This window comes from Rhineura floridana, chromosome 11, assembly GCF_030035675.1.
Source record: "Rhineura floridana isolate rRhiFlo1 chromosome 11, rRhiFlo1.hap2, whole genome shotgun sequence".
Taxonomy (NCBI): domain Eukaryota; kingdom Metazoa; phylum Chordata; class Lepidosauria; order Squamata; family Rhineuridae; genus Rhineura; species Rhineura floridana.
In genome coordinates this window covers 55,475,651-55,502,289 of record NC_084490.1, presented here as the reverse complement: position 1 = coordinate 55,502,289, position 26,639 = coordinate 55,475,651, and the positions used below count along the sequence as shown (strand labels likewise).

The following is a 26,639-nucleotide window of genomic DNA, read 5'->3' as shown; positions in this document are numbered from 1 at the left end:
TTAGGGCAGGTTTTTTTTAATGCTTGAAGACTATTATGTTCACTTTTTATATTCTTTTTACTAGGCTACCTATATGCCAAGTTTGATCAAGCTTTTCTCAGTACACTATGTTTCCTACATCTATAATCATATAGGTGACTTATCCAACCAATCGTCAGCAATATGTCATTATCCTTCCACACCTAACCCTTCACTCCTTTCTCTTTTTTCTGCCACATCTCTGCCCTTCAGTCTCATTCCCATAAACTTGCTAAATTTTCTGTGGCATGGCATCCATCCATACATTTCAAGAGACATACGATTTTCTGCAGATTGCTTAAATGGCTGGTAGCGCTCGAGTCACAGTAGGGGCCAGGAGAAGCTACTAGACACACTGCATGTTTATGAGTAACCTGACCAGTAGGGATGGGTGAATCGTCAATTATGGTTTCTATCACTTTCTCATTTTTCCAATCTTAAGTTCAGTTCTCCATATTTCAACATCTTTGTCATTAAAAAAAAGTCCTCATGAAAATTCATCACCATCTTAGTGCTAAATTCTCCTAATATACACATTTTTCTATGCCACATTTTACAAAACAATTTCCCCTAATATAATGCATTGTTATGTTCTTTTCACGCGGGTATATGCGTTTTTAGGCACACTTTACCCTAGTATATGCATTTTTGCACACATTACTTGGCTGGAGAACTACACCTCAAATTTTGGAGAAGTGCAAATTTTAAAGGATGACTGTGTTTCGGTTTACACATTGCTTTGGAAGGTGCAAATTTGGTAGGTTCACCTTTAAATGATCCCCTGGACTGTGACAGGCAACAATGCATGTACCTTGCTATATGTAAAACACAGGAAGGTGCTCAAAGGCTATTTTAAAAGTGTGGTGTAAGGACTAAGTTTTGGAATAGTACTGGGAGACCCAAATTCAAATCCCCACTCAGCAAGGAAGCACACCTTGGGCCAGGCACTATCTTTCAGCCTAGTCTTCTTCACAGAGTTATTGTGAGGATAAGAGAGAAGAACCATGCACATCACCTTGAGCTCCTTGGAAGAAAGAGGAGGTGTCAATATGTAACACCCATATCTAGTCCAAAACACTGTCATAGGGCACAAGCAGTTAGCCACCAACCCTGCTGCAGATTGACATTGGCTCTAACGGTCCACAAGAACAGAGTAATTAGGGAAGCACAGATGTTATAGGGAAAGGCAAGGAGGAAAAAAATTTCAGTCACTAGCCAAATTTTAACGGAATTCCTTTCCAGCTCCAAATATAACAATGAAACCCAATGCATGAACAAAATTCATCCAATGTGGGGAGCAAACTGGATGTGTAAGCAGTTAAAATGGACAGCGTAAAAATGTTAAATAGCTGCCATGTGGGGGGAAAAGAATCAAGACCTCAGTGCATTTGTTTTATCCCTTCCCTCTCCTCCTAATACCCTCCCCTCCTCCAAGCGGCTATTAGCACTTGGGGGGGGGGGAAGCTCCCACTTTTCTTCCCTGACAGGATTTTCATGCCTAACAGCCATGTCCTTCAGCAGGCACCATTTTCACTATTAACTCATGCTGGGATCATTTGCATGATGAACTGCTATCTGTCGCATACATTTCTTAAGGATACAGGTGTCCTGTCTCAGTCTAACGGGTCTATTTTTAGGAAGACAGGCCGACTTTCTGGTGCTATTCCCCTATGTACCTCCTTCTAGACCTCGGGTTCAGTCTCTCTGTCACACATACACACACGCAGGCACCCTTTCCATCATCAGCAATAAACATGGATCCTATTCATTAGTAGATTTATTGAGAAGCATCAGATTTTGATGTTAAGACCAAGGCAATATCTAGGCAAGCTACAGCACAGTCTAAACACTGTGCCTGCCTGGACGCATTACAAGACACAGTGATCAAAGCACAGAAGATGAAAGAGATGGGTTGGTGCCCCAAACCCTGCCTACAATGGCTGAAGCACCAGGCAAATGAGGCCTGATAGGCAGCTGGTTATACTTCCTCATGAATAGTTAAGTTTGCAAATGTTTCCCACCCCTTGCTGGTTCTCCAGCAGTGACATATTCAGTGTGTTTGCTGCGCATCTGTGGCTGAAGCATCAGAAAGGAGGCAAGCTCTCCTAGCATCCTACAGCTACAGGTGTCCTCCTCTGCTCCACTCATGTGGCTTTCACTTCATGGCTGCCTGCTTCACACCGCTTCCTTGTGCTCCTGGGTGGACTCCTTGATCACCTGCAGGCAGAGTGAGGAAAAGAATAGGAAGTTACTTGCCCTGCTTAATTATCAACCTAGCTTTTCGCTGCCACAAAATAACTGCTCTTCATTTTGACAATTTGTGGACGCCTTTCTACATACTTCGTTCCTGTTGCATATCCAAACACAGTCTATTAGGGATGGAAGGATCTGTCAATTTTGCTTCTCCCAGTTTCTCATTTTTCCAATCTTAAATTCGGTCCTCCACATTTCTGCAGTAGTTTGAATGTTTTTTAAAAAAAATCCTCATGAAGATTCTCCATCATTGTAGTGCAAATTTCTCCTGATAAACACCTTTTTGTAGGCATTTTTTTTACTAATGTGCACAGTTTTGCAAGCAATTTCTCTTCATAGAATGCATTTTTGAATGTTGTTTTCACTCATATTCATTTTTGTGCACACTCCCCCCTAACATATAGATTTTTGTAAACATTGGTTGGCAAACTGTATTGCAAAATTTGAATAAGTATGAGTTTTGAAGGAAGGCTGTGTTTCAGTTCTCATATTGCTCTGGAAAGTGCATATTTGATAGATTTGGCTTCAAATGCAAACTGTATTGAATTCCTTTTCTATCCCCACAGGTGGCGCTCAGAGATAAAAACTTGTTGGTCAGTTTGCAAGATTTTTGTTTTCAGTGCTGGTGACATTTAATTGAACACTAACCAATGGGTCTTTTTCTTGTTTTGGCTATATAAATCTAGCTATAAAGAACATGGTTTGTTCTCCTGGGTGGAAGTAAACCCCCAGGACATATTCGGAAAATGCACTAGCAGGGACCAGGAGCTTTAAATCCCCTCCAAAAAAGAAGAAACACGGAAACAATGCATGCATCTCCCTGCAGTCAGACTCATAAAACACAAGAGGGCGCCTGAGGGCCTGGCTCAAATTTTAGCCAACTGTTTTTTTATGAAACTTCAGCTCCTTGTGTATTTCCCTGCATATATAAGTGAGCAAAAGAGATGGTGCAGCCTAGCGGCCAAGAGACAAAGCTACAAATCAGGAAATGTGAATCTGCCTTGAACTTGCTCACTAAGTAGCCTTAGGCAACCCACTTGCTCTCAGCCTCTCATCCACATTATGGGGCTTATGGTAGTGGCTTACTTTATAGGGCTGTTGTAAGAATTATAACAAAACATTATATGTAAAATACTTTGAACATGCTAAAGCACTATGTAAATACCAATAATGATCCTAAATGACTATTCCTCCCATGTACCTTTTGTGTACAGTGGGAAGCTGTGGCCTGATGCTTTCCAGGTTTATTATTCTGCTTTGTTCAATATACTGGGCTAAGTATTTCCTCAAGGTCAGCTTGTAAGACCTTTGATCTGAGTTAGGTAATTAGTAACTCAGACTGAGCAGAGTGTATGCAGAGGAAATGAGGTCTTCTCAGGAACACAGCTTCAGTCTAGTAGTACAGCTTCTGCATGTTGGGCACAGGTGTCTATAAAGTTTTTGTAGGCACCAGGAGGCAAGGCAGAAGGGCAGGTTCATTCTTTACCACCTGGCACTCAATTTCTCTGTGGCACCAGAACTTAATTACTCCCCCAAGTGGCTGATCACTGTTTTTTCTTTTTAGACATTATTTTCTTGTTATTGTTTTCAAAACCACCAGAACAGGAACAGAAACATACAGTCCACCAAGATGCATAGATCTATTACTGATGTGCAAACCATTCCCTCCCCTCAAAAGGCTCACTGTGACTGTGTTAGAGTTCCTTCTCCCATCTGTTCCAACTCTTATGTCCCAGCCACCCATCTCAACATATATAGAAGAAATAACATTTTCTGTTGCCCACAAGCCTGCTTGTAAGCGATAAATCTCACTACGCTTTCCATCTGAGTAAATAGATAATATGGGCAGAGACCAACAGAATGAATGACAACAAGAATACATAGTTAAAAGGAAACCCAGCACACAAGAACAACTGGCCAGGCAGCACTATGTCAGGGGAAAATGGATAGGTTCCAGTGGATAACAAACTCAGGCCAACCACGTGGTGCTGCAGCTGAAAAGGCCAAGGCCATTGCTGGCTGGCTGGCTGGCTGTCTTGAAACAGAAACATCAGACCTAAGGCTTGGGAAGTTACAAATTATAATACTGCTCTGCTCAATGCAGGTGAGCACTTATTTGTGGTCCTGGGTAAAACAGTTAAAGGAAAATGCTAACAAGCCAAAAGAGGATGTAGAGGGAAGCCATGAGGATGAGAGAAGTTCTAGGAGACAAATCCTATTAGGAGAGGCTGAAGGAGGTAGATATATAGTCCAAACAAAATTTAAGATATGCTGGTAGTTAACAAAGCATTTTGGCAGATAAAGGAGCTACAATCAATCACTCACTGGCGACAAGACAAGATTAAAACTACATAGAGGAAGAAAATTGAAAATTAGGAAGAACTTCCTAACTATGAGAAGTTCAGAAAAAGATAACTAGGGAGACTGAGGAACATATTTCCTTGAGGGTTTTTTTTTAAAAATGAGGGGGATGGGCATGTTCATGGATTCTTCAGGTGTTTGGAATCAAAGGGTTCAACCAGATGTTTCACTTTCCAATGGGTAGCTTTTGCCTACCTCTCCATCTCTTGTCTCCACAGTTTTGACCACAATGCTCCTCTTCAGGTGGGCCTCAGAAACTGACTTTGTGTCCAGACTGGTTTCTGGTGAGGAGAGAAAGAACAGCCTGGTCATTGTCAGAAAGAAGTAGTTACTGAACTTGTGACCTGGGGAAGGCACCACTGGACATCCATGGTGGACTCTCAACTAGTTCTTGAGACCACAAGAAAAGTAACAGAGGAAAAAAGCTGATGGCCTGGAAAGGGGGGCTGGGAATATTGACAGATACTGAACTAAAATGCAACTCTTTTTGCACTTTGATGCAGCTGTACTGAAGACCAGCCAGGGTGAAGAGAAGGAGGGAACCTATGTAGGTAGTGAGTAGGCATCACTAGACATGTGTGATCCCAAATAGTAGCATCTTGACTGACAAATGTCTGAGTGACACAAATGCAAAATCAATACAGCTACATCAGAGGGCAGAAGAATCTCATTTAAGTTTTCATTTAGGAGCTTTTTAAGAAGCCTCCAATGTGTCAACAAGAACAAATGTAGTGATCTATAAAGAAGAAGCAAAGTGAAATAGAGGTGTGCAATGAAATGAAGTCTTAACAGCTGCTGGCACAGAAGAGAACTGATATGGAGACTAATAATACATCCCTATGTATGTTTACTCAGAATCAAGTACTATTGTGTTCAATGGGGCTTCCTTCCAAGTAAGGGTGCACAGAACTTCAGTAAAAGAGTGTTCATTGAAAGGGGTTGCCAACCCGGTGTCCACCATGGCACCCACAGGGCCTTCAGTGGCACCCTCAGCAGGTGGCCCAGAATCTGAGCTTTCATTTTAAAAAAGTAAGTCTCTATCCCTCCTAGAAAGAAAGTTATAGAGCAAAATGTGCAAGTACCCTTCTAAGTGATTTCTGTGAAGCGAGCCAACTTGGTGGCGGCTGCTTATCAATTTTATTAGCCGATGAGTGAAGTCAGAGCTGTGATTGATAAGTTAGTTGTTTGAACACCAGGTGGCAGGAATCCCTGGGGTCATAAAGACCTGTTTTCTCCTCCCTTTTAGTGCACTTTTCTTGCTTCTGTCTCTTTTTCTAGTCCTTGGAATCTCTATAGTTTGCCCATTTGCTCTAGAAACCAGGATTCATCTTTTCTGTGAAGGGTTCATGTGAGATCAGGTAGTCCCTAGAAGTTATTTTCTGCAAATACTACTACACAGTAAGTGTGGGTGAATGTTAAAGAATCCCGCTCCCTTCAAAAGGCAAATGTGAAAACTTTGCAAAGAAGACTTAGGCATGTCTCCTGCTTTGCAGGAGCTAAAGACCAGGGACTAATTAAGAATACACTGTATACTTAACTTACAGTGCAATGGTATGTGTCTACTCAGAAGTAAGTCTTTGTGTTTAATGGAGCTTCCAGGTAAGTGGGTACAGGATAACAGCTTTGGTTTAGGTGGGCACTGGGGAACAATAGGATTCTTCTGCCTTTAACAGTTGAATGGCAGGCAGAAATGCAACAGGTCAAGCATTTTCTAGTATGGGAATACAATTATGGGGAAAGCTTCACTATGACTACACTCTAATTTTGTCTGTTGCCACACCCCCATGACAGCCATTTTGTGACTGGTGCCCCCAGTACTCTCAAAATTTGAAATGTGCCCTCTGGTCCAAAAACATTAGGAACCCCTGATCTAGAAGGTTCCTGGTTCAAAACTAGCATCAGCTACTGTTTTAAACAAGCTTTGCTGATGGGAGAATGGATATTGGGATTATGTGATTATTGAAACAACTTCATGGGATCTCAATTCATTTCTGAGTGCAGTTCAGAAGTGCTTGTTATAACTTTTAAAATCCTAAATGCTTTGGGACCATGTTGCCTGAAGGGTCGCTGCCTTCCACATGAGCCTACCTGCCTTTTATGAGCAGAGGCTCTTTTGTGTGTCCCACCAACATCAGATGTGCATTTGGATGGGACTGGGGAGAGGGCCCTCTTTATGGCCATGTCTGGGCTCTGGAATTCCCTGCCTTGCTCTGTCTGCGATGGTTGCCTGCTGCAGTAAGAACTTCAGTTTCAGGAAAGCTTTTGGACTATAGAAAGTTGTTTTAACCCAGGGGCCGCCAGTGCAGCACCCCCAGATGCCATGTATATGTACCAGTGCCTCCTATGGCACCCATGAAAGTTCTCAGTATGTATCCTATCAAAAATCCACAATGGACAGGAGACAGCTTGCTCTTCCTGCTCAGTTTCTGGTTGCACTGGCTCAGCCTCTCCTATACTGAATACCCCCCTTAAACATGCCCACATTTTACTGGATGCCAGAATTGGACACCCACCGCCGCCACCTCTTCTGTTCTGAACAATGAAGATGTGCAAAGAGCTTCTCCCTTTGGTGCATCAATAAATTTTAGATGGTAATATGTATTACTTATTTCAAAATGTGGCAATCCAGTTCCGCTGCATTTGTTGCCTCTCCTGTTGATTCTGTTGGGTGGGGCCCTAGACTAGAGGCTTGGAATACAACTTCTCCTCTTTCCTTTCTCAGTCCTCTGGCCAATAAACGCCTGCTGTTGATAACTGCAGCTCCTGCTCCCAAGTTGACCCGGGGAGACCCACTTGCAACCACTTTTGCTTGTGGGATGCCGAAAGGCATCTTGGCTGTTTGCTGTCAGAAAGCGAACGTTGAACTAGAAGGCGCTTAGGACTGATCCACAGCAGGCCTATGGTCTGAAGGCGCATGAGGCCAGCTCCCTGCTGAAGCTAAGCAGGGTCAGGTGTGTCAGTGCCTGGATGGGAGACTGCCTGGGATCCATATGTAAGCCGCCTAGGGTTTCATGAAAAGAAAGGTGGGGTATAAATGTAATAAATAAATAAATAATGTAAGAACACGATTGTGGTGGTAGTGGACGAGAAAGGGAGTGGCAAAGCAGGCCGCAGAAGACAACAGAAGTCTCTCGGTACTAGCTTTGCTACCTTCAGTACAAATTAGGTGGCCATTTCAATGAAGCAAGAAGCCCTGCAGCAAGATCTGGTGGACAATTACCATACAGAACTGACAGAGGAGTGGTGGAGCATCAGGCAGAAAGGAGAGGCAGGCATGCACAGGAAGAATGAGAAACCAGGAAAAGAGGATCGAATGAGGACAGGGAGTAGCATGTATGCTATCTTGAGCTACTTGGAGGAAAAGTGGCATATAAATCTAATAATAAAAATAAGTTGCCCTGTGGATGAAGAAGCAAGTGAGAGGGCGCTCTGGACCTAGTCACTGGTCTGAGGATAAGAGCCTGATGGGAACCCCCCCCCTTCTCCTTTTCGGCATGAATACCAGCAAGGGGAAGATTATTTTGCGCTTTCCCCCTTCTTTTTTTCCTTTAACATTCTAAAATGAGCCTTCGGGATTGAGCAGGGTAGACAATATGTAAGAAAACAAGTACATAAAATAAACACGTATTTTTTAACATGTCCATTCCGATTGCTGCTTCCCTATTTCCATTTATTTCTGATGATTTCAAAAGTGCATGATGAACTGATGGCCCCGAAGTCACAAACCACTTGCTACAGCTCTCACCTCCAAAGAAAACAGGCCGTGCTAAAGCCATCTTTCAGCATCCTGCTACTCAGGGAATGGACAAGCAAAACACTTCATGGTTGGCAAAAGAATGCTGTCCCATCTGTGTGTGATCACATAGTGACAGCTCTCGTTGTGACAGAACGGGGCCCTTACCTCGAATCTGAAGATTGGAGAAGGTCTGTACTGGAATGGTGATCCTGCAGGGAGACGAAGGAGAAAGGGCAAAGAATGTGGGGTTTGGAATCAGTCCTAATCTTTCCCCCCCACCCCTGCCCTTTAATTAATTAATTCCAGGTTTTGTCTGGACAAGCAGTAAAGTCAAAGAAGCTCAGATGAGAAACACAAATCCCACAAAGTCATCGCTCAGACTGAAGTGACACCAAATTTATACCCTCCAGATGTTTTGGACTACCCACTCCCATCAGCTCCAGCCAACACGGCCAAGAGTCAGGGATGATGGGAGTTGTAGTCCAAAACATCTGGAGGGCACCAGATTGGGGAAGCCTGGGCAAGAACAACAGGTTTTTTTTTCCTGAGTCAAGGGCAACACCAATCAGAAGTTTGATGGGAATCACATGGACATATTCAAAGTGTTATTTGATAGAATCAATCCCAGATCTGCTGGAGGGTTTTAGCACTGTGGATCCTGGATATAGAACCTACACAGTGATACATTGGACCAAAGAAATTCCTTTTGTCCATCCAAAAGTGGGTTCTTTAAACCTGACAGAACTTGACAGACCTTCAGATATTAATCCAGAAAGCCCTACTAGCAACAAGCTGACTTGGAGGGTCATTTTTTTAATTCCCTCATGAGATCCACTCAAGTTTGGAGGGAAACCTGATCTCTACTTGAAGCAGGATGAACTGGAAAAATCCTGAGATAAAAGTAGACTATACCACTGTTCTTCAACTTTGGGTCCCTAAATGTTGTCAGGCTACAACTCCCATCAACCCTAGCAAGCTTAGCCAATGGCCAAGGATGATGGCAATTGTAGTCCAACAACATCTGGGGACCCAATGTTGAAGAACTGTGGAGTATACCACTTTTGGGCTGCAGGTGGGGTTTGCCATTATAAGTGTTTCTGCGTATATTTTTAAAAACCATGCAAAAAAAAGAGCCCAGCCCACTTCTGATTGTGCTGATTCCCTACTTGTGTACATTTAACAAACAGTAACATTAAAAATGTGATCTCCTACCTGCAGTCTGTAGTGGTACCATCCGTTCTACCACCTCCCTCAAGACTCTGCCACTTCATTCTCCTGCATGTATGTAGACCAGACCTAACATGCAGGGCTTTAAAGGACCTTTGTAGCACTCTGACTGGGTGACCTCTAAGAATTCCCAGCAATTTTACGTAAAAGATGTCAAAACACTGGATATAGGACACGGAAAGAGTTTCTGGGTGTTACCTGCTTTCTTCTCCCTCCAAGAGTTTGCGGTAGGTGGCAATCTCAACGTCTAATGCCAATTTGACATTGAGGAGGTCCTGATATTCCTGGAGGTGACGGGCCATTTCCTCCTTGAGGCTCCGGGTGTCTTCCTCCAACCGAATCACCGTGTCCTGGTAGCTGACAGTGTCGAGGGCATAGCGGTCTTCCATCTCCCTCAGCTGCCTCTCCAGAGATTCGTTCTGTAATGCAGGAAATGGAAGAGTCACCGGCGAATGCAAGAAGGCAGTGACGTGTTACTAACCTGCACAGAGAGCTTACTAGGGGAGGTCACCAATGCCACCAGCAACGTCAGCAACAACAAAGTTGGCCACAGCTTGGTGGCTGAAAGTGACATACATTCTGGGAATAGACATTTTGTTTAATTTACTGACTAACTAACTACATCTATACACTGCCTTTCTGTCAAAACATTCAAAATAATTGCAATCTAGAAGGCAGGATTTAAAAGGAACAGGGAAAGAAGCAGATTTAGGTACCAACCAACTCTTTCATACTCTTCTAGGATTGTGGGGGTGGGTTTGGATGGTATCTGTGAGACCCCTTCTAATTTATAACTGTGTGCCTGTAAGAGATACAACCTGCAAAGGAAGAAACCTGCTCCACTGGTCAGACTAGTCACCTTTGTCAATCTAACAGAGTGGCTAATAGGTCTGTCAAGTGCCCCCATTAACAAGTGTAAGAATCTGCCAGAGAGGCAATGTCTGCCATTTAGAATTCTTTCAGGAGAAAGGCCCTTCTCCTCCACCACCTGGCTGGAGCCCCCCCCTTCCTGCGGCCAAGAGAGGCTTGTGTGTTTTTATTCTAATTGAAGGAAAGGCTGGGAACTAGAGACAGAGAGGCTTGCTTGCTTGCTCTCTGGACCCCCAAAGCTATGGGCAATGGAGAGCAAGAACTGACAGACTGTTGATGCTGGGAACCCCTCCATCTTCAGCTCAGGTTGGAATGTGGGTAAATAAAACCATATATCCTGTTAGACACCATAGTCTCTGCTGACTTTCTTCCCAAGGAAAACAAACCCTTGGTAAGTACAGAAACCACTTGGAGATTGGGGTGGTGCGCAACAAAACTATTTCACAATAGTGTTATATAACCACTAAGTGGAATGATCACTTTCCACCTAGTCCAGTGGACTAGGAGACAGCTCAGGCAGAGGAAGAGCCGATAGCAATTGGTCCCAGGTAAGCCAATGCAGAAGGCCTCCCCTCTCCCTCTGCTGCAGCCAGGTGGAATGGCCACTGATGGAGGCAGTTCTAGGAGGGGAAAGGCCAATGGAAGGCGCTGGGCTGTCTCATCTCACCCTCTGATGCAGCCAGCTGAAATGGCTGATCTTTATCTCTTCAACCCCCACTTCCCTCTGCTGTGGTTACTTCCTGCCCTGCCCACAGAAACTACATGCAACTAATTTATTCCACCTACCGATCCTCTCAGGGACTCCAAGTCGCAGGTGAGGGCTTGCAGTTGCCGGCGGTACTCATTGGCTTCTTGCTTGGCTAGGCGCAGGGCCTCAATGTTTCGTGCTGCTGCATCAGTCAGGTCTGCAAACTACCAGACAGATGTTAGTTGATTTAAAACAGAGGTGGTTAACGTTTGTTTGGCCCGTGGGACACATTCACCATTGGCTAGCACTCTGGAGATCACATGCCAGCAGTGGGTGCCCCCACACTCTTTCACGCACACTCACAGGCACACAGCCCTCCCTCCTTAGCTGATCCATGCAGATCAGCTATGGGAGGGTCCTTGTCTCCTCTCTGCTCACCCATGATCTATCAGATGACTGGGGAGGGGCAATCTGCATCCACATCAGTGGGCTCTATTTCCAGCACTGTGTCTACTTTATTATTTTTCTCCTTTCTGCCACTGCTGCCAAAATCAGTAGGTCTTGGGCCAGATTTATTTTTTGGAGGGGGCTGGATTACGTCCCCAATCTGCGGCTTACTCACTCCAGGTTTAAAGGGTGATATGACCAGACCTTAATTTATATATAAAGAAGAGACACTTGGCCTTAAGTGTCTCTGGAAGCCACACTCTATGACGTCCAAATCTATGACTTCAATTCCTGATACATGATGGCCAACTGTGCCTGAATATCTGCACATTGAGGAAATCTTTGGTTTCTTCTCCAAAGGAAGCATCAAAACAGGGGAGTACCTCATAGAAAAGATACCTGTTATCACAGGTGTTTGGAGCAGCCATTGCTGATGATGTGAGACAGTTGCTGTCCTGTTCTCCTGGTCTGCCCTTTGGTAATTGGGCTAGAAATGTGATTTGTAAAAACAAAAATAAAAAAATGTGAATGATTTCCATCTCTGTATTTTTGCTTTTTTAAAGGCGATAATGACATCAAGTACAGCTGGACAGGAGCAACTGAGCCTTGGACTGCTAATTGCGTTGTCCTGTCCTGATCCATATGACCAGAAAAAATACCACCCACACCCTTCTAAGAATGTTGCTGAGTGGGGTGGGGCAATCCCTCCATCTCCCCTATCGCCGCCCAAGAGAAGTCTCACCAGCACAGTGGAGAAAAAGACTGGAGACACACAGTCTCTGCTTCCACCAGCGCTGAACTGAAAGCTGCCACTGGCCACAACACACTGCATGCAGCTAGAAGCATCATTCTCTCCCCCTTCCCACCAGCATCTCAATGGTGCAAGTCCTATTTGTCTGGCACAGGCAATTGGAGTGGCAACCTCATTAAATTTAACGCCAGAAATGTAACTTAGACTGCGCTGGGACTGGGAATCCCTGGTCTTCCCAGCTTCCCTTTGATGGGTCTTCCTTACTCTCTGTACTGTGATGTTGTACCTTAGACTTGTACCACTCCTCAGTCTCATGCATGTTGTTTGAGGCCAGAGACTCGTACTGGATGCGGATCTCGCGCAGGGCAGATGTCAAGTCTGGCTTGGCCATGTCCATCTCAATATGGACCTGCTGCTGCTGCTGCTGCTGCAGGTGCTGCTGCAGCTCCTGAAGCTCCTACGAAAGAGACAAAAGGATCATGAATCGAGAAACCTCACACTCTGGGCAGGGTTTCTCAAAAACTGGACCGATGAGACTTCAAAGAATAGGTAGGCAGAAGGACAAGTTGACACAAACGTCAGATTGAGGTGGTTAAGTCAGTACTTTTAGACAATGGACTTATTGGGGAGGGCTCATGTGTATTACTTCTCTTGTGAAGTTCATAATTCACAATTTCACATATCTCTTCTCCATGCCTCCACTGCTATTCCATGCTTTATAATTGCTTCTACATTCTTGGCATGTTAGAACAAAACCAGTTTGCCAACCTTAATTTAAAGAAAAATAAAGGCTCTGAGCATGTTCTGTTTCATACTTTGAACTCACTTAGCTGTCTGGTTCTTCCTCTCACAGGAAACACTGGGTGTAGCAGGCTACAGGTATGGAAACATTTGCCAGTTTTGGTTCTCTCCATTCCGCATTTTCCCAATCTTAAATTCAGTTCTGTAGCAATCTGCGATTTTCTGAACAAAAATTCTCCTGAAAATTCTGCAGCATTTTAGTGCAATTTTCTCTTCTACTAAACACATTTTTGTATGCAGACAAAATCACACATTTCTGTAAGCTCTTTCTCCTACTATAATGCACTTTGCATGTTATTTTTACTAATATATTCATTTTTAGGCACATTTCCCCCTAATATATATATTTCTGTAAATTTTCTTTGGTGGGAAAACTGCATTGCAAAATTCAGACAAGTGCAACTTTTGAAGGATGGCTGTGTTTCAGTTCTCATATTGTTCAGTTTTAAATGCAAACCGAATTGAATTTCTGCCCCATCCTAAGTAGGCATGAAAGGAAATAAGAGCATAGCTAAGCAAAGCTGTGGATCTGGGCCTTTAATCCGCCCGTCTACAATCTGCCTTTCAAGAGAGAGCAACTTCTCTTGGACACTCTACTCTGTACCTCATCATGGATTTTCTTTAGGAAGTTGATTTCCTCCTGCAGTGATTCGACTTTGCGTTCCAGATCCATCCGAGCTAGTGCGGCATCATCAACGTCCTGTGGGAACAAAGAAACTGAGAAATGAGGGGGCAAATGAGTGCCATTCTACCTGTTTTGGCAGACAGTGTCATATGCCAACTCAGGGAGGAAAATGGGAAATCTTGCACTGTGCCATGTGCCTGTCCAAGATCCCATTCCTTTGCTGTGTATGACCACATGTCCAGTGGTGCACTGATAATGATCAAACGGCAGACTCCGTACTCTGCCAGCTCCAATGGTTAAATCTGAAAAGCAAGTGGGATCATGACTGAGGCCTTTCTGGAAATGACTGCAATTTTTTGGCAGAACACCAGCTGCATGACAGGCAAAAATTTAAAATATAGTGCTGTTCCAAGCATGGAGTGGCAGTGATGCAAAAACCCCCAAAAACCTGTTGGTTCATTAGAAAAAAAATGTGGATTTGTGAGTGATTCCAAAAGCTGATCTCCCATGAAACTCTTTACAGGCATGGAGCCTGCATCAGTAAAAAAAAGGATGGAACCTACACACTCCACACCAAACTGTCCTGCATTATTACTGCATTCACATGGGGAAGAAAATAAAAGTACAAGTTAGGTAATTTATTTACAATATTTTTTCCTGCCTTTCAATAGGCCATTTCCAAAGCAGCTTGTAAACAACAATACAGATGAAACAAGCCAATTAAAAACAACAACTGTAAAATTATTTCAAGAAGCAGAACAATGAAAGCATTTAGCAGAGATTAAACAACTTTTTTTTTATCTTCGAACTCAACTGCATTAAAGATATCTGTGTGGGTTTCCTGGCTAATTTTGTTAAGGTTCAATCTCCACTCATCACATCCTTTACACAATCCTCTTGTTGTTTAAGCCACACATTATCAAGACAAAAGCAGGAGTGTAGATGGTGCCACAGGAGGGTCCAGGGAGAGAGGGAAGTGCCCTTCCTGTTGCTGGACCCCTTGAAGGAAAGGCATTGCCCAGTGCTCAGCTCACACACAAATTACAACAGAATCAGAAATGGGAAACTGAAATAAGGTAGTAATTCAAAAAAAAAAAAAAAAGACTCCAGCAAATTCAATATAACTTATTTAAGAAAAAATATGTTTAGGATAGGAGTAATTAATATGAAATACACCATTATTTCTCTTTTGGAAATCTAATGTGGGACAAGGCATGCCTCTCCAAAAATATACTTTTCTCCATCTGTGCCTCTCCCATAATTGTTTTCCTGCAGTTGTGCAGGAGCTGCTCTATAGTTCAAGGTGAGTGGCTTTTTCCGTGCTCTGTCATGATAAAACCTGAATTCTATTCATAGCAAGACAATCCTGCCAGTATAAAATTGTGTATGCAGAATCTGCCTGGTGGGGGGTATTGTATGGGGCTATTTTCCCATGAAAATCTGGCACTACTTGTCACTCTGGACAAGATCTAACAATATGTTTACTCAGCGTAAGTCACATTTAGCAAAGGTCCCATTTCCCTCTGCTTCTGTTCTGTTAATTAGTTCTTTGTCCCTTCCTTTTAAAGCAGGTGATTTGTTGCTTTGTCAGTTCCCGTTCCCTCCAGGGGGAGACTTTAATTACTGATTTTCTCTTTGTATCTAGGAAGTTTTCTTATTATTTATTATTGCAGTTATGAAATTGCAGATAATTTAAAAGAGGAATGAAAAATGGTTCTAGCTACAAAGAGAAAAGCAGCAGTTACAAGTCCTCCTCCCTCCCCACAGCAGGTAACAGAAACTAACTCATTAAGGGCAGTTCAAGAATACTGCAGCCACAACAGGAGAACAGAAAGGGACTCATTAGTTACTTTAAAAAGAAGGAGCAAGAAGGAGGCTACTAGTTAAAGGAACAGTAGACCTGAAAAGTCACAGTCTGGGCAGGCTGATGTTGCAAATATGCTTTGAGCCTTGCCTCCAACCCAACCCCCCACATGCAAAGTCTGAAAAAAGATGGGGGGATAACACAGACAACTCTGGTTTCTCTGTAAAAGGTAAGTGAACAAAGGATATCTATTCCAGACTAAATGGGTAGTGTGGAAGGATCCCAACAGTCTGAGTGACACCAGCACAGTAAATTCGTGCCTGAACTGCAGGGTTCTTGATTTGTGTCCTGTAGTGCTGGACCCTGGCCTTTTGCACATTCCTTTCTTTATTCAGGTGTCAGCCACAGTGAAACTCCTGGTCTCCATCAGAGAGGAGAATATCCCTTCCCCCAATTTTTAAAATAAATAGTGGGAAGCCGAGGTACTACAGATGATCCAATAAAATAATAATAATAATAAAATTTATATCCTGCCCTTCCTCCTGGTAGGAGCCCAGGGTGGCAAGGATAATATAGCAAGGATATCCACCCCAAATAAGTTACAAGCTACAAGGCTATCTAGTATTCTCCCTCCATAGTTCCAAGATAGGATTCGCCATTTTTCCACCTCACCTGTCGGTAGGAAGACAAATTGTTTTCAGCTTCAAGGCGCAGATTAATCTCATCTTGTAACCTTAAATGAGAGAGAGAGGTGGAAAAGTCAGGCAACCTTATTGAATTATCAGTTCTTCTTTTCAGCAAAGGGCTGAGACCAAGGAAAAACATGTCAAGGTGAAAACCTCCATGGAACCCTCGGGCCTTTGCTAATACGCTGCAGCTTATTTACCTGCATGTTCAGCCCTACAAGATTTGTTACCCTTTCAGCAATGATTTTCATAAAACGACAAGCACCACCACCACAATAATATTAACATAAGCACATAGGAAGAGCCCTGCTGGATCAGAGCAAAGGCCCGTCTAGTCCAGCGTTCTGTTCATGCAATGGCCAACCAGATGCCTATGGGAAGCCCACCAGCAGGAGCACAACAGCACTGCCTTTACTTACGAATCCCAGCAACTGGTATTCAGAGACATACCAAAAGTGTGGGTAGTACATAGCCATCATGGCTAGTAGCCATTGTTAGCATTATCCTGCACCCCATTTAAAGCCATCCAGGTTGGTGGCCATCGCTACATCTTGGGGAAGCAAATTCCGCAGTTTAATTATGCACTGGGTGAAGGAGAAATTCCTTTTGTCTGTCCTGGATCTCCCAACATTCAGCTCATTGGATGACCTTGGATTCTAGTATTATGAGCAAAGGAGAAAAACTTCACTTTTCCCACACAATGCATAATTTTATACATATCTATTGTGTCCCCACTTACTTGCTCTTTTCCCCCCCAAAACTAAAAAAAACCCAAATGTTGTAACGTTTCTTCATAGGGGAGTTGCTCCAGCCGCTTGACCATTTTGGTTGCCCTTTTCTGCACCTTTTCCAGCTCTAAAATATCCTTTACAACAGCTTAACCCAAGGACAAGAAGTACTCACAGAGTCCAAGCAGCTTAAAGGACTTGGTGTGGGGGGGATGGATCAGGATCAGAGGATTTTCCAACCTCAGATTTCCTTCCTATCCCATTAAGCCCTAGACCAGGACTGGGGACCTTTTTGGCCTGGTAGGCCAGATCCTTATCTGTCCTCACCTCGCCTTGAGCCAACTTTGATAGGTAGGCAGGACAACTCACCTGCACCCAGCTGTCAAAGTCCCTTATGCAGCGGTTCCCAAGTGCTTGACAGCCAGCCAGTTGTTAGAGGCTTGGGAACCGCAGTGCAAGGGGTTTTGCCAGCATCAAGGACATGCCTGGCAAAGATGCTTTTTGCAGGGTTGGCTATGTGATCAAGTTCCCCGTGGGAAGCTCAATTATGCAGCCAATCCAGCAGGCTTAAACTGGTCCTCACCCATCAGGTGATGGGCAGTGACTTCAACCCTGCCGTCTGCAGGGATCGGCTGTGCAATGGAGTCCCTCCCCAGGAATTTTGTTGCACAGCTGATCCAGTCATTTATCCACCTGTCCCATACATGATGTCACATATAATGTCAGGTGCAGGGCAGTTGGATGTGGTATCTGGAGAAAATGGCCTTACGGGCCAAATTTGGCCCATACGCCAAGGTTCCCCACCCCTGCCCTCAGCTGAAAGAAAGCAGGGGGCAGGCTGCTTGCTTCCTTTTAGCCTACTGTTGTCTGGGCCCACTGAGCACTTGTAATTGCTCATGTGCTCTGCTGACCTTGCACTGCTAGGGTCCCCATGGCAGCAAAAAATGCACACACACAGCCTTATATTAGTTTGGTCCTCTACTCTTATCCTTTCTTTTTTTAGTGTCCCTTTCAACATACAGCAGGCTTCTCCAATGTAGGCAGACATATTAATTTTGCTGCCCTACTGACTGGCAGCCCCCCACCCCATTTTTGTTATTAGAATGAATTCTGGCTGCATTATTCCCGTAAAGTGGTTCTTCCCAGTGTAAATGGCTCTTCGACAGCCTCTGTACATTTCAAACACCCTGCTCCACTTCCCCTCACTTCTTGTGCATTGTGCAAAACGCAGCCACACAATTCCTCGTTTGTGCTCTGGGCATTCCCCCTTCCCTGTAATTCCCACACCATTCTGTTTCCCTACAAATTCCTGCTCATCACTTCCCTCACCATTGAGGAGCCTAGCTCCTATCCTATCAGGCCAATTCATCCAGCCATCTCCTAGGGGTTCTGGAGGGTTTCTCCCCCTTTTATAAAACACCTAGGGAAGAAGGAAGATACCTGTGGCTGAAACCTGACTGATACCTTCTAAGATCCAATCCAACTAGCAGGTACTGCCTCCATTGCCATGCTGACATAAAAGGAAAACCTGAGCCTAGGCACATTACTCAGCCTTACAAATATGTTTTTAAATATGTTTTGTTTTAATATATTTTAAAGTCTGTTTTTAAGATGTTTTAGAGTGTTTTTAGTGTTTTTGATTGCTGCCCTGTGCTCCTGCTGGGAGGAAGGCTGGGATAAAAATTTTATGTATGTATGCATGTGAGATCTTGGGGATCTGACAGGATATTTTGAATTGGTATATTAAATCTATCCTGTTTCAAGTCTTCCTGCCAACAGCCCTATCAGTCACAAAAGTCAGAGGTAGTTAACTTGTTTTGCCTGAGGGACACATTGCAACCCCTCCTGGGGCTGTATGCCAGCAGTAGATGTGGCCAAAAAGTGGGTGTGACTACCCCACACCTTCACACATATATGCACACACTACACAGATACATACCCCCCAACACAAATTACACCCTCTGTGAAGGTTTTTTTACTCCTTAGGTGCTCTTGACTTCCTCCTATCCCCAGGAGACTCAAATCTATGAAACCACACTTTCCCCTAGCCCTCTGTATGTTTTGGCCTAATCCAAACTGACCTTTCATGGTCCATACAGCTACTAGAGTGTCACCATTCTATTGCTGACTTTTTTTTATCTTTCAGAAGTTAGAATGTTTGTGAACAATCACCAGTTAGAATGTTTATGAACATTCTAACATATGAGGTGCTCCACAGAGTAGATTGGTTGATCTTTAGTTGAGCTTCAGTAATAATTATCAACATTGTATGACCGATCCTTCCCTGCTCAGCAATCAGAACTTTTGCAAATATTGTTTACAATAGCTTAACCCAAGGACAGGAAGGAAACAGCCAATTTTATCCAACTGTGTCTAAGACTATAGGGCAAGGAAGAAAATGTTGTTTCTTCACCTGACATCCCCATATATTTGTATGAAGCAAGGTTGCCTTCAATCTAAGGCTCTCAGAACATTTGGAAGGACATGTAGCCCATAAACATTAAAAATTTGAAATAAACAAACTCAACCTTGAAGTTACATAAATTGCAGCTACAAGTCATGGTAAGAAGGCCCTAACACAACTATGCAAATAAGTCCATAAAAGTTACTAGCCCACAACAATATCTATTAGCCCATCTAACTACACATCTTTGTGTGAGTCATATGTGACCTCAAAGAAGAAAATAAGCAACTTTTGGAAATCTTCCCTATAATTGTCTTGAAGCAATTTCTTACCACAGGCAACCAGGCCAGAGGCTATTTACAAGTCTGCAGCTCCTGATCATCTGTTTTTTTAAACAACATATGTATATAGTGTCAAGAATAGCTAATTTTGGTCAAGCTGAAATGGATCAACCAGAGAGAATTCTGGGAGCCTGTGGTTCCCTAGGACTCCCTACTGGGGGAGATCTGAAGCTTAGTGTCAGACAGTCAATTTGCAACCTTGCAAGGAGATGCAACTGATCCTTAGCTGTTATCCCTATCAGCTTCCTGGGATTAAAAGTCAGGAAGAGGGGGGATGTAGATCAGGACCCCTGGGTGATGCTGTCTAGCTCCCTTATCTTCAAAGACTTCAAAGGAGTAGATCCTGGCAGGGGCGGAATATGACTATTTGCTTTCCCCCCTCCTTGTTGTCTGTTAAACTCCATAAAAAAGGAAGGATGATCCTTCAGACTTAGTTCCCTTTTTCCATCTACCTGGACTCGCTGAAGTTGACAGAGAGAAGCCTTTTGGGAACCAGGCAACTCTGCAGTAAGTATAGGATCTTAGCTTAGATAGACTTTTGTTGTATTCCTTTGTCTGTATTGAACTTCTCCCCTTTGTTATGCCAATGTACCTCGTGTAACCCGTCTGAGGGTGATTAGCTTTAAACTGCTGCTCTCTCGTATATACCATCTTATTTACTTTTAAATAAACTATCTTTTTATAAATGGTGTGTATTGGCTTGGAACTAAAGATTCTAAATCTAGTCCTTGATTGCTGAATGCTACTGATTACCTTTATTAATGAGGGTTAATCCCGTCAGTATTCATAAAGACCTCTGAGATCCCTTCTCTCTGAGAAAGGAACCAGGAAGAAGGGTGGTGGCAGTACTACCATGAGTAATTACTCCTGAAGGAGGGAGAGTTTTTGCCTGAGAAGCAGAGACCCAGGAGAGTTGGGATTGTTCTCGGAAGCAAAGGACCCCCCTTGGGGAACTAAGTACAAGGAACCCCAGGGGGACAATTCTTTGGCATATAGTTAATTCAGCAGTAACTCAAGAAACCACAATTTTCCAATTTGAATGAGCGTTCCTGGGAATGCAGCTGTCACATCTGATTAAGCTGTTAGGCACATGTTTCACTGTTCTTGCGAATGTAAGGATACATTCCTCTTGGTTACTAAACTCAGCTTCCTTCATATTAGTAACTGTTTCTTTCAGAAGAATATTCTAAAGCAGGTTAGGAACCTGTGGCCCTCCAGATGTTACTGAACTATAACTCCCATCAGCCCTGGCAAGCATGGCCAATGGGCAGGGATGATGGCAGTTGTAGTTCAGCAACATCTGGAGGGCCAAAGGTTCCCCAATACTTGTTCTAAAGAATAAGAGATCAGGAAGGGCTCTCATGTGTTGGAGGAAAGATTTACAGTGGAGGCTGCACAGACATTTGTCAGGGATGTTGCATTGTAGACCCTGCACTGGACTGAAGTAGATGATCTCCAAGAACCCTTCCAATTCTATGGTTCTGTAATCTAGTCCAATGGACAGTTTTCAACAGTGGATGCGATGGACCATTCTGTTCAGATGAACATGGCCAACATAAGACATTGCACTGTTAAGGCATCTGCTGCTGCCACCACCTCCTCTGAAGTTATTATTTTGGGGGGTGGGGGTAATTTTTGCTGTCATATGAGCAGTTTCATCTCAGGCATTCCAGATCTTCTGGTTCCATCTTGCCTCACAATATCTCTCTGAGGAAGGGTCCTTCCTCATAGCAAGGCATTGTGGTTAAGGTGGCCTTAGAGAATCCTGGAAAAGCCACAATGGCAATGACTGCTTAGAGTTTCACCATTTTACTACTAGTACTGGCACCCCAGAGATCACTTTAGGAGTGCTCCTAGGGGCCATACTTCACACTCATTGGGGTGGTGGTGGTGGTGTGTGTGAGAGATTGCCAGGTAGGCAGAGGCAGCAGCCAATGGGGCTGGGATGCACCAGTCCGCTGCATCTCCTGGTCTACCACCTGAAGGAAAGGGCTTGCCTTGCCCCAATCTTGCAGATAAACCTAGACTGAAAGCAAAGAGCAGGCAGATTGCTAGCACAGGTACCCACAGAACAAATAGCAACAGCTACAGGTACCCACAGAACAAATAGCAATAGCTTTCTGCCCTCAGAGAAACTTTCTGCACTAGCTAGTACTTATTCTTTATGGCAGACTGGCCAAACCTGTTGGGTCTCGCTGCCACTATTTTAACAAAGAATGTGCTGTAAAATGTGTCCCACGCCCCTGTAGCTTTGTGTTGGAAGGGAAGGCTGCTAGAGGTGGACAAGCTGTCATGAAGGGCTCATCCCCCATTATCAATCTTCTCACGGAAGAACTCCTAATAAGCTTCTGACAAACCAAAGGGTTCCCCAGAACATAGTTTGTTATGCTCTGTTCTAGGTGACTCAAGCAACCAAGCCAAGCCATGTGCCACAAAGGAAGGCAAATGTGCTCCTCCCAAAGCTCCTTTCCTAGCGTGAAAAATCCTGTTCCAACCCCAAACAAGGCAATCAGTAAGGCCTTGAGTGTGCAAAACCCATTCACAAAGCCCCCAAAAGCACCCCTCCACATTTTAAATCCCCCCACTCTCCACATCTTGTTTTCCAGCTCCTCCTCTCTGCCTATTTGCAAGTGCCCCCCCGCCCCCAGTCAAAGGGGGTCACAAAGTTTTCTTACTTTTGGCGGAGGCTGTTGAGGTCTTCTAACAGGTTGTCCCTCTCGATCTCCAGCCGGTCCTTAGAGTTGGTGAGCTGGTCGACTTGAAGTCGTAGCTCCCTCACCTCCTCCTGGTAGATGTTGGCCAACTTGGTGGGTTCCTTGTCTCGGATCTGGTTGAGCTCAGTCACCAGGACTTTGTTCTGCTGCTCTAGGAAGCGGACCTTCTCAATGTAGCTGGCAAAGCGATCATTCAGCTCCATCATCTCCACCTTCTCATTGGTGCGGGTCTCCTTGAATTCAGTGTTGAGGGCATCAGCCAAGGAAAAATCCACCTTGTCTGGGGAGAACTTGGGGCCAGCACGGAAGCTGAGGCTGGAAGTCTTCAACTTGGTGACAGAGAGCCGGGTACTGGGGCTTGAAGACAGGTACCTGCGGCCTGGCGAGAACCTCAAGGCGTGGTGGATGGAGGAAGACTGTGCGCCAAAGCGCCTTCCATAGGACGACAGTCTGTGCCCTTCCATGGTCAGATTTTTTCTCCAGGTTCTGCAGACTCAGACAGATTTCTCTCTCTGTGCTGCAATGAGTTTTATACAAGAGGGTTAGCTGTCCCTCAGCATGTGCGTGTGAAAGGCTGGAGGAGGGACAGGGTGGGGGGGGACATGAGCTGCATGCCAAGCCTTAACATCTCACACTTACCATGCCAAGTGCCCTGTGCCCTGGCAAAGCAACAAAAGAAAGGAATTAGGCTGAAGATTTGACCATTCTTGATGGAAGAAGATTGAGAATACACTTGGATTAGCTACAAGGTCAGGGCATTCGCCCACTTAGGATAGCCACCATCTCCTTACAACAGCACATCATAGCAGTAAGATTGCTAAAAAAGAAAAGAAAAAAAGAGGGGTGTCTCATTTGCCCCAGAATCACACAAGCAAGATAATTACAAAAATACAGCAGGCTCAGCTGGTCACCTGTGGAACCAGATTCTTAAAAACAGCCCTAAAGTGGTTCTTGCATCTGGCAGAGTGCAGGGATTGATGGCTAAAAATGCAAATGCAAACCCTGTTTGGCCAGAATGCTCATTCACATGACAAATGCCGCTCCTTTGCTTTCTGTTCTGTATGTCCAGTGATCAGATGTTTACATAAAATGCTGAGCCCAAGAAAGGCTCCCAGACCTCAAGCCTGCCAGTTATGTAAGTTCTTTATACCAGAAAAGGTAGATCGGGGTCTATTGGTAGGTCTCTGGTTGATTTGTGGTAGATTACCAAGGATTTATTATTTCCATTTGTTTAAATATGGCAACAATTCCCTCTCCCCCTCCAAATTAGGCTGAAGCAAAGAGAGTTTGGGGTGAAAGCAGGTGTAGATTTTTGTATAAAAGGATTGTGAGCTCAGTTCTGCTACTGAAAATGAATACCAGGACTAAGATGCAGTCAGATGTGCTTTGCTCCTTATATGCCCACCCAAACTTTCCCCAAGCCCATAGTCTGGTGGGGCTTGGGGTTGTAGGAAAAAACAAAACAGATGTCTCAAGGCTGAAGTCTGCTCATCCCTGCTGTATATCAACCACACATCAAGAGAAGGGCTGTTATGCTCTGCTTAATGTCTCAAACCTGAAGTACTTTGATTCATCCCTGCCTGAGTGACAGCCACAGCCTTTGATGTAGAAGCCCTGTCTCCTCATCCCAGATACAACGGTGTGGGCAGTGGTTACTTAGTGGTGAAGGAAAGGTACTCTGCATATGCTCAAGGGTGGGGGGATAAAAATGATAAACATGCCCCTGTTCTTGTGCAAGTATCTTTCCCACTAAGTAACCTTCTACAGCTCTCTCTCAACCTTCTGGACAGAAAAGGACTTGCAGGTCAGAATGTATATCTTCCATGTGGGCTTGAGCATCTTTTTAGAAATTAAGCCTGGCTCACAGCTGTCTTTCCCCCACTATATCTGTTGCCTGTTCTTACTCAAAGCATCCAAATGACAGATCTTTGATTCATCTCAGTTGAGTCAGGCAGCTGAGAAGCTAATTAAGAAAGATTTCAATTAAAGGTCTCTTTGAAAGCCCTAGCTGCCTTTCCACTCCAATGGTTCTTTAAAGACTGCACAGTCCAAAAACCCTTTCTCGCAAACTTCTGGGCTTCTTTGAAGCTTGAAGCATCAGCAGGAAACACATCTAGTGCTGTTTAGAGGAGACAAGGCTGGTGGGGGGGGAGGGGGCTGAGGTGATGAGTTTAAAGTTTTATAAACAGAGATGCAGAGCTAAAGCTTGCCTGGAACTGGAAGATGCATCTTGTAACTCAGTTGCCCTCCATGCTAAATCCCAAAAGTGTAGGACTTGGTTGTCAAAGACAACTCTGGACATGTTCAGAGGCACTGCCTCACTTGAAGCACGATTTGGAGATAAGCTCAGGAGGCCTTGGGGCAAATTACATCCTCCTTTATTTAAAGAAGCCAGTTTAGGCAACCAAGGTTCCCATTTTCAGTTCCTAGCTCAGAAAGGAGAGGAGTCGGTTACCACAAAGTTGAGAATTTTGAACTAGGTACAGATGAAGATCAGGAAGAAGGGCAAAGAGTTGTTAAAGAAGGCTCCTGGTTCAGAGAAAACTATAGAGTAGAATGGTTACAGCAAGTGTTGGGGGGCCATTATCTTCATCTGAGATGCAGGAAATTCTGGGGTTCTGTCCCAGAGATGAGTATCACTCTTTGCTTTTGGGTTGGCTGAACTCTTTAAGACTCTGCAGTGAAAGTAGTTGGGTGTTTCATGGTGCAAGAAAGTAGGGGGGAAGTCTCCAATATAAAGAATGAAGAACAGTAAAATAGGAGACACTCTGACAACCCCTGGGTCTCTTTTGTCAAGCATTACCCCTCCTAATTCCAATAAATTTTCAGCCTCTGTGCCCAAAACACTTAATTGTGGGAATATATCTACCGGGGCGGGGTGGGGAGCGGAGGGGGAAAGAGGCAAAGAGAACCAAACACAAAATCCACGTGTCTCCCTTTCCCTGGGTTTGTTGCCTCCAGGCATTACTAAGAAAGCATAGGTGGATGGCGGATCATACAAAGTTGGCCAGTGCTCAGGTAATACTCACCTCAGATAACAGAAATCAAGGATGTAAATAGCACAGAGGCAAGGGGCCTCACCAGCAGTGTTAAAAATAACTCTTAAAAAAAATCACCTTCTGCCAGCTCCAAAGCAAAGAGCAAGTATATTCCTGAAAGCTGCCTACAGAGTGGATTTTCCAGCTTTCTGTCTCCGAGGAAACTACTTGTCCTCCCAGGGACACCCCCCCTTTAATCTCCCATAGAACAGTCACTTACTGAGGATGATTCCGGGATGTGTTTTACAGTTCAGATTTCTGGGATGTTCTGGCCAGCTCTTGTCGTCAGCCTCAGTCGGGGTCACAGCATCTTAATTGAGAACAGGCCTTGGACACACCCCAGACTCTGTACCAGTTGCACATGGCAGGGAGAACGTTAATAGTTGCTGGGTAAGCTGTCCCTTCCAACTTTTTACAGGCTTCTGTGCCTGTCTCACTTCTGGCCCACAGCTGGGTTCCCAGCTCCCCTCTCTCAACCCAGGCACTCGCTTAGCCGTCCCTCCCTTCACAAAACAGGCCCTGCTGACCAGGCCCTGCGTCCTTCTGGAGCCGGAAGCCGACATTCCCCACAAAAGGCCTTATTAATGGACCCGAGGCCATGGTGCAAGCCCCTGTCTTAGAACACAAGGGGCTCTGTACTCTGTCTGCTGTCTCAAGGTGTCCAGTTACATGCTCATCATGGCAAGATTGATACCCACCACTGGCTTTGTCGCAAGGACTGTGGTCCTGCTGCAGGAACACACAGTCCCCAAAAGCTTCAGCCTGGGAAGGAAAAGAAAGCAAACTTAACAAGAAAAACCCATCAGTAAAAAAGTGGACTTAAAGGGTTCTGAGAAGTAGAGTTAGCCCAAGAACTTTTTGCCACTCCAAGTGGTATGTGATGATCCAGCAAAGTATTCCAGATTATACTTCTGGGATCATGCACTTCCTCATGGGGGACTGATGGTTGTACTTTACCTGGGACTTGCCTTCCACTAGCTGTTGATTCTATGCTGCACTGCAGATCAACTGGTCTGGGCATTGTGTCCCTGCATTTCCTGTCCTTGTTTTTCTACAGGAGTCTTAGGGTGCACTCATTTCCAGCACCATGTTTAAGGAAACCTTGGGCAAAGAGTCCTCTGCTGGGCCTCCTCCACTGTCAGTAGGC

The 26,639-nt window shown here is 44.4% G+C and overlaps 1 protein-coding gene across 6 annotated transcripts; it reads right to left on the bottom strand.

Annotated features, from left to right (window-relative positions):
* Positions 1–1,795: 1,795 nt before the first annotated feature.
* Positions 1,796–26,639, bottom strand: GFAP (glial fibrillary acidic protein). Of its 6 annotated transcripts, none has more exons than XM_061588194.1 (11): positions 26,450–26,639; positions 25,713–25,838; positions 22,416–23,271; positions 16,254–16,314; positions 13,757–13,852; positions 12,638–12,808; positions 11,252–11,377; positions 9,794–10,014; positions 8,534–8,577; positions 4,828–4,913; positions 1,796–2,235 (listed from the first exon to the last, which is right to left on the bottom strand). In XM_061588194.1, the coding sequence occupies exons 3-11, from the start codon at positions 22,916–22,918 to the stop codon at positions 2,194–2,196; spliced, it is 1,350 nt and encodes a 449-aa protein (XP_061444178.1). In that variant the 5' UTR covers positions 22,919–23,271; positions 25,713–25,838; positions 26,450–26,639; the 3' UTR covers positions 1,796–2,193. The 6 variants fall into 6 exon arrangements, with proteins under 6 accessions (XP_061444178.1, XP_061444180.1, XP_061444176.1 ...); XM_061588196.1 differs by lacking the exon at positions 26,450–26,639 and having other exon boundaries at positions 22,416–22,971; positions 23,094–23,271; positions 25,713–26,028; XM_061588192.1 differs by lacking the exon at positions 25,713–25,838.